We start from the raw sequence: 11,770 nt of genomic DNA on the forward strand, positions 1-11,770 counted from the left end.
CTTTCCCCACCTCGTCTCTGCGCTCTCTCGCACACACTGTCCCTCTCTCGCTCTTTTGAGCACTCTTGCCTCTGCAACACGCACAGCAAACTCGCACTTTCTCAGTCTCGTCTACACAGTCCTCGTTCGCTCGCTCGCCGAGAGGAATCAGAGAGAGGACTCGCTAGTACTTGCTCGGGTGCACGAGGAGCGTGCCGCCGTCGACGAGGATCGACTCGCCGTTGATGAAGCGGTTGACGACGAGGTTGAGCGCGGTCGAACCAAAGTCCTTTGCCGAGCCGCTGCCGCCGACCGGCGTCTTGAAGCCAAACTCGTCCGACGACATGCCTGTGCGGCAAGAGCACGTCAGAGAAGGCCGCACCGAGAGACAAGGGATCCGAGAAGGGAGACAGAGAGAAAGAAAGAGAGAGGCTCGAGCGCACCTTGCTTGCTCGACACGCCCCACTCGTCGACGGTGCCCGGCGCGCTCATGCCCGTCACGACCCACCCAGGCGCGATCTGGTTGACGCGCACGCCGAGCGGGATCAGGTCGTATGCGAGGAGCGACGTCATGTGGGCGATGGCGGCTTTGGAAAGAAGGTAAGGGTAGCCCGACCCGCCGGTCGCCGGGTCCTTGGTCTGCGCGCGAGCGAGAGAGGGTCAGTGTCGGAGAAAGGAGGGGACAAGGAGCTCGAGACGGACCCAGCCGTTCATGGACGACGTGTTGATGATCTGCGGCTGGAAGCGGTCGCCGTACGGCGCCTTGCTCTTCGAGGCGCACAAGAGCGGGAGGAACGCGATCGAGAGGAAGTAAGGGCCGAAGCTGCGTACGGCGCACGATCGTTAGTCACGGTCGCAAGATAGAAGAGGCAGAGACGCACGAGTTGACGGCGAGGGTGCTGCGTGGGCGAGCGAGGTGAGCACGTCTGCGAGCTTGGGAAGGTCCGAGCGAGGGGACGCACCTCTGGAAGCTGTCGTCGGCGAGCTTGAAGTAGGCTTCCTTGAACGCCTCGGCTGTCGCCTCCTTGGGCGCGTCGACCTTGTCGCCCATGACGCCGGCGTTGTTGAAGAGGCAGGTCACGTAGTCCTCCTTGTCGGCGAGGGCGGCGACGATGCGCTCGGCGCCGGCTTTGGAGCCACAGTCGCCCTGGATACCGACCATCTTGCCGCGAGAGCCACTCTCCGAGGCGAGCCGCGAATAGCGGGCCGCAATGTCCTGCGTCTTGCGCTCGTCGAGGTCGACAATGTAGACGCGAGCGTGGTTGGCGAGCAAAGTCGAGGCCATCATGAGGCCGATTCCAGATGAGCCACCTGCACGAGAGAGTGCGAGTGAGTGGCTGTGACTTGGACGAGAGGAGAGTAATGCAGAGCGGCTGCGCGCTGGAGAAGAGGGGGGAGACGGACCGGTGACGACAGCGACGACGCCCGAGAGGTCGTACATGGTCGCCGCGTTGAGCGACTTGAGGTCAGGCGGTGCAGACATGCTAGATGGAGGTAGTGCGGGTTCTTGCGGGTCGACAGGTGGGCGAGGGCGAACGGTAGACGTAGCCGAGAGCGAAGAGGTGGGAGAGTGGAGGTGGGGGAAAGGTCGAGGGGCGAGGACTGGCTCGGCGGTGCGGTGCGGCGGGCCCAGGTGATGCAGATGGGTGCTCGCCAGGTGCAGCTGCGCAGCAAGAGTCTACCGCGAGAGCGTGACGACGTGCTCGCCCCACTCTTTCGTCGTCGTCCACCTTGTCCGACCTCGACCTCTCGCCCGACCCACCATGGACCAGGTCCGCGCAAAGCTCGACCAGCTCAAAGCTTCGCTCGAGGGCAACATTGTGCGCCCACTCTCCCCCTCCCTTGCGCTGTCATCGCGGACTTCCCTCATCGCGTTCCCCGCGACAGGACTTTGTCGGCCAGGACCTCGCAGAGCAGCGCGCAAAGTGGCTCCTCTGGTCATCTGCAGTGTGTGGACCCCTCTCCCTTCCACCCTGTGTCGCCTGAACGAGCTGACACCTTTCCCTCCTCCCCTCCAGCTCATCGCCCTCCTCGTCGGCGCCGTCCTCCAGTCGGTCCGCCTCTCGCTCGGCATCTTTGCCGTCGGCTTCTTCGCCACCCTCGCCGTACGTCCCAGCTCTCTGTCTATCTCACCGAGGCGTCCCACTGACTCACGTTCGCCCCCGACAGCTCGTTCTCCCTCCCCTCCCGGCCTACACCGCCCACCCGGTCAAGTGGCTCGACACGCTCGACGAATTCGGCAAGCCCCTCGCACCCGAAGCAGCCGTCGCAGGGCCGAGCGAGACGCGGAAAGCCCGATGAGGGGGCACGGTCGAGCAGGCGACGAGGGCGTTTCGTGTTGTAAACCTGGCTTTCACTCTCTCATTGCGCTCGCCCGAACGCGAGAGACAGCGAGAGCACGGCGAGAAATCATGCGTCTAGTTGTGCCCCCGAACATACCCTCGTAACCCGGCCGAACCCTCGTCGAAAACCCACCCTCGTCTCGCCCGCTCGCACGCTCAGATGAGCTCGCCCTCGCGCACCCGCCCACCGCCTGACCCGCTCGAGAGCAAACCGAGAGCCTCCTCCTCGAGCGCCGGGTCGAGCGCGCGCCCTTTGCCCTTGCCCTGCCCGCCTCGCTCGCCGCCGCTGCCGCCGCCCTTGGCATCGCGCAATGCGAGCTCGTACTCGTCGTGCGCCCGCAGGCGCGCCTCGCTGTCGCCCTTGTCGAGCCACGACACGCCGGCCGCGCTCGTGCTCGGTCCCGCTGCTGCACCGAGCGGCGACGTCGCCGACGACGACGACAAGGGCGCGGCGTCGTTGCCGGCGCCTTTGCGGACCGCCTCCCACTCGATGCGGAGGAAGACCCACATCCACCTGCGCACGACCTCGAGGGCCTCGACGGCAAAGAGGCCGCTCTCGACCTCTTGGGCCGAGTGGAGGTGCGACGACAGCTTGAGCGACCACGTCAGGCGCAAGAGGAGGTCGACGCAGATGGCCGTGTAGTACACGAGCGGGTTGGGCAGGAGGAGGATCGGCCGCAGGAACGGGTACGACAGGTTGGGCGTCGCGGCCGTGCTGAACGCGCGCGTGTGGCCCGGGCGGTGCGAGTGCAACAGGTGCGACGGCGAGTGCGACGCCGGCTTGGGCGACGGCGGCGTCGGCGTGTGCGGGCGAGAGGGCGCAGGAGGGAACGTCGTCGACGCGAGGACGTGTTGCGGCGGCGCGCCGTTGAGCGCGTGCTCGTGCGGGCCCGGCGCGGCCGCGGTCGGGTCGAGGAGCGCGCCGGCGGCGAGGGACCGTGCGCGGCCGTGGCCGTTGCTCTGCGACGCCGAGGGAGAGTGGCCCACACCCGTCGCGAGGTGGCTCGGGATGCCGCCGCGGTGCGAGTAGGCCGACGACGGCGGCGGATTGATGAAGGCGTACGACACGGCCGGGCTCGAGTGCCACCCGGAGCGCGACAGGAGCGACAGGCCCCAATCGTTGGTGACGTCCCACCAGAACGAGTAGAGCGAGTTGACGAGGACGGCGAGGAACCTGTTGCGGGTGAGGGGGCGAGTTTGTGAGGTGCACCCGCGAGAGAAAGAAAGAGAGAGAGGGAAGGCGCTCGATGGGACGCACCACAGGTTGAAGAGGGTCGTGCGACCGATCCACCGCTCGCCAGCCTCGTGCAGGTGGTCGTCGTCGGCGTCGAACGGGTCGCCGATGATGGTCTGCATGGCCGACAGGATGATGACCGGGAACGCGGTCGCGTACTTGAGCGCGTTGAGGAGGGACCGCCTCGGGGTCGGGGTCGAGCGCGTGTAGACCTCGGACAGGCACTGGCGGAACCGGAACAGGTACGGGAGGCTACGAGGCGGGGAGGGAAAGAGAGATCAGGTCGAGGTTCGAGGGCGAGGCTGCGAGAGAGGGACGCACCTCGTCATGAAGGGGACGCCCCACACGCGCTTGCAGGCGTCACCTGCGACGCCTGCGACGCCCTCGCCGGTGAGGACGAGGCAGCCGGCGAGCCATACGTCGCCGAGGACCTTTGCGCTCGAGGTGAGGATGTCGGCGAGGATGATGTCGCAAAAGGGGACGGCGGCGTTGAGGGACGGGTGGACGATGCGGCGCAGGGCGCGGAGGAAGCGCAGGCGGTAAGGGCGCGACAGGGCGTTGCCCGGCCAGCACAGGGCGACGACGACGGCGAGGGCGACGAGGCAGGGCACGAGGCGGTACTGGACGACGAGGTGCGGGTCGGCGCCGGTGAGGGCGCCGTGGAGGAGGGAGCCGAGGGCGGCCCAGGCGAGGGTGGCGGCGGCGAGCGAGTACAGGGGTGGGTACAGCTTGGTCGGGTGGACGTAGGGAGGAGGTGCGCCTGGCGGGAGGCCGGCGCGGCTCGAGGCGTTTGCCGGTTCGAGGCGGACGTCGAGGACGTGGGCCGTGTCGATGCCCAAGTGGCTCAGGAGGTGCAGGTTGGTCGCGAACCCGAGGGCCGTGACGGCGCTGAGGACGACGATGCGGAGAGGGAGCGGGTACCGCAACCCAAAGTCGCTCAGGCCCGGGTGCACGGGCGCGTCGATGTCCATGGTCGGGTGCGAGTGGGCGCTCGCCCTGGTGCGCCTCGAGGGGCGAGAGCCGGGTGTCCGGGGTTGAGCGTGTCGACGAGGAGGGAGAGGCGGGCGAGGTCGGACGAGGTGACGAGGCGACGCCGCGCTGGTTCGAGGTGGTTGGCGGCGTGTGGTGGGCGATCGACACGCTGTGCTTGGTGCAGCTTGGCAGCTCGGGGGGTGGTCGCGTGAGCCGGGGTGAGGTTGGACGAGCTCGTCGTCGATCGGCTCGAGGTTCGCTCCCTCTCGCTCGTCCCACACGGCTCTGCCTGCACGAGCACCACCCGAGGAGTGTTCCCTGTCACCTGCAGCAGCTTTCGAGCCCACCCATCGACACGGTCACGGTCGAGCGACGTCACCCCACCTCTGGTCGCCTCCGGCCTCGCGTCTCTCTCGGCCCTCGTCTCGCCTCGACACCGGCCAGCCTGGCCCCCGTCCACAGTGCACTCGACTGCAACGCAAGCAGCGTTCACTCGCCCACAGCAGCCCGCCCGCCTCCCGGTGCGTCGTCGTCGCCACCCTCTCGGACCCTTGGCACCCACTCGGCCCCCCCTGCGTCCCCTCGCAGCTCACCCGCCTGCGTGCCCTGCAGCTTCGACCGCCTCATCAAGCCCTACAACCGCCATGCCGACGACTGAGCCATCCGCCGCCGCGCCGTCGTCCCTCTCCAAGATCCCTCGCCGCCGACCGTCGACCCACGCCATCTCAGCTCCGGCTCCGCCCCCTCTTCGCCCGGCGTCCCCAACCCGCCGCGAGCGCTGCGCGTCGCTCCCTCCTTCGGCCCCGCCATCGCCCGTCAAAACCCACGCCCGCCGCTCGAGCAGGTCCGCCATCCCTGCACCTGCACCTCCCCCCTTCTCCGACCTCGCAGCCGGCGCCGCCGCACCACCACCGCCGTCGACGCCGCTCCAGGACCGGCGTCGCCCTAGCGCCGGTGCACACGGTGCCGACCGCCCGCCCGACATGCGCCGCACCCCGAGCCTGTCCATCTACATCCCTCCCCCAACCTCGACCGCGCACCCGCACGTCCAACTGCCACCCACCGACTCGGGTCATCCACCCACGACTCGAGGAGACGCTCGTCCGTCCCGAGTCCGCCCCTCGCCCACCTCGGCCGGCCCCGGGTCGGCCTCGTCCTCGCCCGCGCCCTGGACCCCTCGCATCCGCCACGCGTCGCAGCCCGTCCCCTCGTCGTCCTCGCCCTCGTCGGCGTCGTGGCCCCGTCCGCCGCGCACGCCCTTCCCCAAGCGGCCCGCCATGGCCGAGCGCACCCCGAGCGCGAGCACGGTCGCGACGTACGTCAGCTTCGACCGCTTCGACCTCGAGGCGCCGCGCACCCCGGCCGAGGAGCGCGAGCGCCAGGTCGCCGAGTTGCGGCGCGAGCGGCGCAACAGGACACGGTGGTGGTGGAGCAGGTGTCGAACGGCGGCCGCGGCGGCCGACGAGGACGGCGAGGACGAGTCGGGCAGGGACGAGGAAGAGGCTCGTGCGGGCGAGACGACGGCGCTCCTGCGGCCGAGCGGGCGCAAGGAGGGCCAGTCTCGCACCGAGTACGTCCTCGGCGAGGTCTGGTGTTACGCACGGGTGCGTCCCTCGCTTTCACTCACGAATTTCTCCTCTCGCGCCCCCTCAGACTGATTTTCCCTCCCTCCCTCTCTCCCTCGCGCTCGCAGCACATGCTCCCGCCCATCCTCTTCTTCGTCGTCTTCGTCCTCGTCATCGCCCTCGCCGCCTACCGCCAGGCCGTTGCCCGCATCGTTCATCCGCCGCAGCCGTGACCTCGAGCGCGCGCCGGCTCACGATCCTTCCTCCTCTCGCCTCGCTCCTTCTCCGCACATAGCTCTCGCCCCAAACTTGTTGTCCTCACGATGTCTCTCGACTACACGCCCGCCCTCTCCATAGTCTACACGAGCCCCTCTCGAGACCTCGCTCCCCCTTGTCGTTGCTTCCCTCTGCCCGAGTCTCTGTCACACTTGCCGCATGTCTCTCACGAAGCTCTCTATCGGCGTCGTGCGAGAGAAACCGCGTACGTGTGACAACAGAGAGGGGAAAGCTACGACAAAGACAGGGACGTCGCTCGAGTCGAGAGAGCTTGCCAGCGCTCGCCCTCGCTCACCGCACAAACAGCTTCTTGCGACGCGTCGCACCGCCCATGCCCGCACCTTCGTGCTCCTCGAGGTACAGCCGGTACGCCTCGCGCAGGTCCTGCGGCGTGAGCGAGCCCGCGTGCGGGTTGACGGCGCGAGCTGTGCGAGGGACGAGAGGCCGGGCGTCAGGACGGCGTGCGGCGACGGGGAACGAGGCGAGGGAGAGCGTGGGCGCACCTTTCTCGACGAGCTCGCCGACAAAGACCTTGGCGACACCGCGCACGACCGTGACGATCGACTGCGAGACGGACTGTCCGAGGACCTGGTTGACGACCTGCGAGTGCGAGAGGGCGCAAACTCAGTGCGCCGGTCCTTGTGCATCCTCCGAGAGAGACGAGGGGGGCGCACCTTCTTGACCGAGCCCTTGTTGAGGCCGCTGCGGCGGTACGTGTCGTACCGGTCGTTCTGCGCCTCGTCAAAGTGGTCGAGCAGGACGCGCACGTCCTCCTTCTGCTTGGCCGCCTCGCGCTGGTTGCTGCCGAACTGTGTTTCGAGGTGCTCGGCGTTAGCTCGGGACGGCTCGAGGGAGAGAGAGAGAGATGGGACGCGCCTCGTCGTCCGAGAACTCGAACACCTCGTCCTCGGCGTCCTCAGGCTCCTCAGCCTCGCCCTGGGGCGGCCCAGGCTCAGCTCCCGCCGCACCGCCCTCCTCGGCCGTCCCTGCCCGCCCCCTGCCCGCCCCACCCTCGACCGCGACGCTCGCGCTCCGCCCGCGCGCTGGCGACCCGACCGCGCTCGCCGATGCAGCAGGCGGGCTGCTCGCGCCGACTGGGAATGGCGAGTCTGCGCCGCTCGCGCCGGGCGACCCGGCGTCGCCTCCTGCGGCTGCTGCTGCTGCGGCGGCGGCAGCCTGAGCCTTCTTGGTCGGCTTGCGGGGGCGCGCCGCGCGAGGCTTCTTGGGCTTGGGCGCAGACGCAGGTGGTGGAGAGCCGGCGGTCGACAGAGCACGCTTCATCGCTGGCTCGAGCTGGGTGGAGAGAGCGAGAGCGAGTTGCGGGTCGAGAGCTGATGAGGTGCGAGTCGGCGGGTCAGTCAGAGTCGAGCACAAGCGTCTCTCTTGCGGCAAAAGCCGCCATCGAGGCATAGAGACTCTCACGCACTCGCGCACGGGCCGGACAGGAGGAGGAGCATGTACATTTCAGGCCGCACGCGCGCAACAACGGGAGAGAGGGAGCTAGCGAGAGGAAGGGGGAGGGGGGCGAGGGGTGGAACGAAAGAGGGCTTGCACAGGAAGGATAGGTCGAGGTGGAACGAGCGACTAGTTTGTCCGGTTCAGTCCGAGCTGCGAGGCGAGGGGAGAGAGAGGTCAGTCACGCTCGTCGGCGGGGAGCTTGGACGAGGCTGAACGGGTCGACGCACGCGAGTCGCCTGCTCCGGGTACTCGGACAGGAACGCGAGCTGGGCTCGGGTAGCCTGTGGGACGAGGATGAGGGTCAGGACTTGAACAGGCGAGATGACGAGAGAGAGCGCGAGATAGGGGGACGCACGTTCTCGTACGTGAGGGCGTTGACGAGCTCGGGCTCGGTGCGAGCCATCTCGGCGCTGCGCTCAAACATCTCGACAGCGTCGTGCACCTTGTTCTGCTGGAGGAGGAGCTGGGCGAGGGTCGCGACGCCGACGTCGCACTGCTCGTCGATGGCGACCGCCTCGCGGCAGATCTTCTCGGCCTCGACAAAGTCCTGGCGGTGCTGGAAGATGGCGAGCGCCTTGTTGACCATGGGCAGGACGTTGCGCGGCACGGTGAACTTGGACAGCTCGATCGACTTGTCGAACTGGGCGACCGCCTCAGTGAACTGCTGCTGGTCGAGCAACAGCTCGCCGTAGTAGTTGTGCACCTCGGGGCTCTGCGGGTTCTTCTCGACGAGTCGGCGGAACTGGTGCAGCGCCTTCTCGGTCGAGCCGCTCTTGTACTGCGCGACGGCGAGCTGGATGTGCGAGAAGATGAACGACGGGTCGAGCTCGCTCGACTTGCGGTACTCGGCGATCGCCTTGTCGAACTCGCCCGTGATGAAGTAGACCTGGCCGCGGTGGTAGAAGCTGCGACAGGGGCGAGCAGGTGGGAGAAGAGGGCGAGGGGCAGAGGGTCAGGAACGACGACGAGGCCGGGGCGGGAACGAGAGAGTAGGAGAGAGAGCGAGGCTCGAGGACGCACACATCGGCGTTATTGGCGTTGATGGCAAGGGCGCGCTCAAAGTCCTGCATAGCGTCGTCCGGGCGGCCGAGCTCCATGTGGACGCTCGCCTTCTTGACCCAGCTCTGCGCGCTGTCCGGGTCGACGTCGGTCGCGGCGTCGAGGTCGGCGAGCGCACCCTCGGCGTCGCTCATGATGAACTTGAACGTGGCGCGCATGTTGAGGGCGGCGGCGCGAGCCGGGGCCTGCGTGACGCCCTGGTCGAGCGCCTCGTTGAAGAGCGACAGGGCGTGCGTAAAGTCCTTGGCCGACAGGGCCTCGAACGCGAGCTGGAGCGTGCGGTCGCCCTGGGCCGGGTTGGCCGGGAGCGCCGGCGGCGCCTGCTCGCGGAAGGCGGTAAGGTAGGCCGTGATGAAGGTCGGGCTCGGGAGGCGCGGCTCGCGCGTCGCGAGGATCTGCTGCGCCTTCTCGGCGGCGAGCTGCTTCATGACGCGCTCGACGCTGTCGGTCGTCGCCTGGTTCTGGAACGAGTCGAGGATGGCCGACGCCGTAAAGTCGCACAGGGCCTTGTACAGGTTGTTCGGGCCGCCGAGCTGCTCGCGCGCCGTCGCGCGGCGGTTCAGGGCCTTGATGTACGACGGGTCGAGGCGCAGGGCCGAGGTGCAGTCTTCGACGACCTGGTCGAGGTCGTTCAGGTTGGTGTAGCACGCGGCGCGGTTCGAGTAGAAGACGGCCTGCTCCTCGCACTCGATCGCCTTGGTGTAGTAGGCGATGGCGTCCGTGTACTGCTTGGCCGAGTACAGCTTGTTGCCTCGCGCCTTGAGCGCCAACGCCGACTTGGACCGGGCCTGTGACGGTGCGGCATCAGCTGGCCGTTCGACGACGGCGAGGAGAGGAGGGAGAGAGGAGCGGGGCTCACCTCCTTGTCCATGACCTCGATGTCGGCGGCCGAGAGTCGAAGAGGGTCTGTGTGAGGGGCTCTGTGTCAGTGGGAGGGTTCTCGCTCGTCGAGTGGGAGTGCTGAGGGGCGAGTTGCTCGAGAGAGGATCGTCGGCGAGGTGAAAGCGAGGGAGGGCAGGCGGCAGCGTGCGCCTCGCTGTGCGGCATCGCTCTCCTCGTGAGACGGTGCGCATGGCGTGCAGCCTTGCGCCCGCTCCCTGCACGAGGGTCGAGTTGCGCCGACCCAGCGTCATGGCAAAGAGAGGGAGGAGGGGGAGGGGGAGAGCGGCGAGGAAGGCGACGGCGGACAGGGGACAGGGAAGAGAGGAGGGTAGACGCACCGTCATCGTCGACAGGCTTGACCTGGGCGGCCTTGTCGGCCGACGAGGACGAGGACGAGCCGGTCGGGCTCGACGAGGGCTTGTCGGCGGCGCCCTTTGCCTTGCGCGACTTCTTCGAGTCCTTGGTGAGCTTGTCGGCCTCCTTCTTGGCGTCGCGGGCGGTGTCGCGCACCGTCTTTTGGGCCGAGGACGAGTTGGCGTAGTAGAGCGAGCCGGCGGTCAAGATGGTGAGGGACGCGGCCGCGACGAGGACGGCGCGGCGGTGGGTCGTGAGCCAGGTCGACAGGGCCGACGAGGAGCTGGTCGTGGCAGTGCTCGGGCCGGACATGCTTCTCGGGGCAGGCTGAGGGTGAGGAGAGACGCAACCAGCTCGTCCGTCGTCGTCCTCGGCGGCGACTGTGCGAGATTCCGCCTCGATCGCGCTTTCGTCTGAGCAGAGAGGGGGCCATGTGGTCCGAGTATGAGAGTATCGCGAGCTGTACATTACACTCGTCTGAGCGCCTCGAGAGGTCGAGGGTGCGAGACGTTCGCTGTTGTTCCTCGCGCTGGTTCGTCCCTCGCCCTCTTCCGCACCTCGGCTCTGCTGGTGCCAGTGCCCGCGCGCACCCCACGCACACCTCTTGTCGAGCCCCGCGCCCAAGTCGCACCCTGTCCCGCAGCGTGTAGCCGCCTCGGTGAGTGACCCTTCCGCTCGTTCGCCTCGCCCCCCGGATCCCGTCCTCACTCGCTCGACCCCGCGCAGCTCGTCCAGTGCTACCAGCGTCCTCTCGAACACCTGTACCGCGGCCGCCACCGACCTGCACCACCCCGACCGCGCTCCCTCGTCGCTGAGCGACTCCCCCCCTTTCGACTCGCCTCCTCGCGCCAACCTCCTCCCCACCTCGCGCCGGCCCTCGACCAGGCTCGCGCACCCTCCTACATCCCCTCTGCCGCCCACCCGTCCTCTCCTCACCTCCCCGTCGACCTCGCCTGCGCCGTACGCCATGTCGGACCCGGCCCCGCCTCCTCCACCTCCTCGCGCTCCCCTTTCGGACGCCGAAATCGCCAGCGGCCTCAAGGCCCTCCGCCAGAACTTCAAGGTCGCCGCCATCGCCCACTGGGCCGTCCTGTTCGGCCACCACGTCGGCTTCGAGTTCGACACCGAGGTGAGCGCTCCCTCCTCCTCCTCTGCCTTCCCCGTCGGGCCGGGCCCGCTCTGCGCCCTCTCGCGCATGGCGCACCTTCTTGCACCTGAGAGCTCAGCTCTCGGGCATTGCCTGTCCAAGTACTGACGATCTCTCTCTCCCGCTGCAGGCGTTCGAGCTGGACCTTCTCGGCGTCAAGCCCGACACCCAGGTCCCCGAGCTCCTCGGCAAGATCCTCAACACGCTCGCCAACGACCGCAACACCAAGTGCGTCCTCGCCTGTCCCCTCGCGCCACACCTCGCGACGCCGCGCTGACTCTTTCCCGTGCCTCACCTTCTCCCTTCCTCTCTCGCCCCGGGACCCTCGTCCACCGCCGTCGCTCACCCTCTCATCTTCATACAGGACTCCCTCGCCCTCTTCTATCCGCTCCTGTCCTCAATCTGCCAGTCGACCCCGCTCCTCAACCAGCTGAAAGGCGGCATCCGGTTCCTCGATCTTAGGTTCTCGCTCCTCGACGACGGCGAGGCTGTGGGGCTATCA

General features: G+C 68.1%; 7 protein-coding genes across 7 annotated transcripts; 3 read left to right on the forward strand and 4 right to left on the reverse strand.

The window, feature by feature from the left end:
• Positions 1-12: 12 nt before the first annotated feature.
• On the reverse strand, positions 13-1,649 carry RHOBADRAFT_23779 (uncharacterized protein). Its single transcript, XM_018412612.1, has 6 exons — positions 1,384-1,649; positions 942-1,290; positions 861-878; positions 682-802; positions 423-618; positions 13-327 (listed from the first exon to the last, which is right to left on the reverse strand). The coding sequence occupies exons 1-6, from the start codon at positions 1,460-1,462 to the stop codon at positions 164-166; spliced, it is 927 nt and encodes a 308-aa protein (XP_018274751.1). The 5' UTR covers positions 1,463-1,649; the 3' UTR covers positions 13-163.
• A 93-nt stretch (positions 1,650-1,742) lies between these two features.
• RHOBADRAFT_41246 (uncharacterized protein) lies at positions 1,743-2,280 on the forward strand (the record flags this gene model as incomplete). Its single annotated transcript, XM_018413842.1, has 4 exons — positions 1,743-1,799; positions 1,867-1,926; positions 1,998-2,084; positions 2,149-2,280. The coding sequence occupies 4 exons, from the start codon at positions 1,743-1,745 to the stop codon at positions 2,278-2,280; spliced, it is 336 nt and encodes a 111-aa protein (XP_018274752.1).
• Positions 2,281-2,477: 197 nt separating this feature from the next.
• On the reverse strand, positions 2,478-4,526 carry RHOBADRAFT_51138 (uncharacterized protein; the record flags this gene model as incomplete). Its single annotated transcript, XM_018415676.1, has 3 exons — positions 2,478-3,495; positions 3,580-3,807; positions 3,877-4,526. 3 exons carry the CDS (start codon positions 4,524-4,526, stop codon positions 2,478-2,480), a joined length of 1,896 nt encoding a protein of 631 aa, XP_018274753.1.
• A 645-nt stretch (positions 4,527-5,171) lies between these two features.
• RHOBADRAFT_51139 (uncharacterized protein) lies at positions 5,172-6,359 on the forward strand (the record flags this gene model as incomplete). The annotated part of the gene is made up of 2 exons (XM_018415677.1): positions 5,172-6,131; positions 6,221-6,359. Coding segments are annotated over 2 exons (1,099 nt in total), but the record flags the coding sequence as incomplete, so codon positions are not given.
• Positions 6,360-6,559: 200 nt separating this feature from the next.
• Positions 6,560-7,661, reverse strand: RHOBADRAFT_51140 (uncharacterized protein). The gene is made up of 4 exons (XM_018415678.1): positions 7,269-7,661; positions 7,043-7,177; positions 6,872-6,968; positions 6,560-6,793 (listed from the first exon to the last, which is right to left on the reverse strand). The coding sequence occupies exons 1-4, from the start codon at positions 7,647-7,649 to the stop codon at positions 6,660-6,662; spliced, it is 747 nt and encodes a 248-aa protein (XP_018274755.1). The 5' UTR covers positions 7,650-7,661; the 3' UTR covers positions 6,560-6,659.
• A 147-nt stretch (positions 7,662-7,808) lies between these two features.
• On the reverse strand, positions 7,809-10,433 carry RHOBADRAFT_51141 (uncharacterized protein; the record flags this gene model as incomplete). Its single annotated transcript, XM_018415679.1, has 6 exons — positions 7,809-7,976; positions 8,054-8,107; positions 8,182-8,731; positions 8,847-9,673; positions 9,745-9,791; positions 10,106-10,433. 6 exons carry the CDS (start codon positions 10,431-10,433, stop codon positions 7,953-7,955), a joined length of 1,830 nt encoding a protein of 609 aa, XP_018274756.1. The 3' UTR covers positions 7,809-7,952.
• Positions 10,434-11,088: 655 nt separating this feature from the next.
• Positions 11,089-11,545, forward strand: RHOBADRAFT_41251 (uncharacterized protein; the record flags this gene model as incomplete). The annotated part of the gene is made up of 2 exons (XM_018413843.1): positions 11,089-11,250; positions 11,399-11,545. The coding sequence occupies 2 exons, from the start codon at positions 11,089-11,091 to the stop codon at positions 11,543-11,545; spliced, it is 309 nt and encodes a 102-aa protein (XP_018274757.1).
• Between the last annotated feature and the right edge of the window lie 225 nt (positions 11,546-11,770).

Source organism: Rhodotorula graminis (assembly GCF_001329695.1).
Source record: "Rhodotorula graminis WP1 unplaced genomic scaffold RHOBAscaffold_1, whole genome shotgun sequence".
In the NCBI taxonomy this organism is placed as follows: domain Eukaryota; kingdom Fungi; phylum Basidiomycota; class Microbotryomycetes; order Sporidiobolales; family Sporidiobolaceae; genus Rhodotorula; species Rhodotorula graminis.

Coding starts and splice junctions, on each gene's coding strand:
- RHOBADRAFT_23779 (XM_018412612.1), bottom strand. CDS start 1,462: ATGTCTGCACCGCCTGACCTCAAGTCGCTCAACGCGGCGACCATGTAC. Junction 619..681: donor CGTCGTCCATGAACGGCTGG/GTCCGTCTCGAG, acceptor GCTCGCGCGCAG/ACCAAGGACCCGGCGACCGG. Junction 328..422: donor GGGCGTGTCGAGCAAGCAAG/GTGCGCTCGAGC, acceptor CTTGCCGCACAG/GCATGTCGTCGGACGAGTTT.
- RHOBADRAFT_51140 (XM_018415678.1), bottom strand. CDS start 7,649: ATGAAGCGTGCTCTGTCGACCGCCGGCTCTCCACCACCTGCGTCTGCG. Junction 7,178..7,268: donor CTGAGGACGCCGAGGACGAG/GTGTTCGAGTTC, acceptor CTCGAAACACAG/TTCGGCAGCAACCAGCGCGA. Junction 6,794..6,871: donor CGGCGAGCTCGTCGAGAAAG/GTGCGCCCACGC, acceptor TCCCTCGCACAG/CTCGCGCCGTCAACCCGCAC.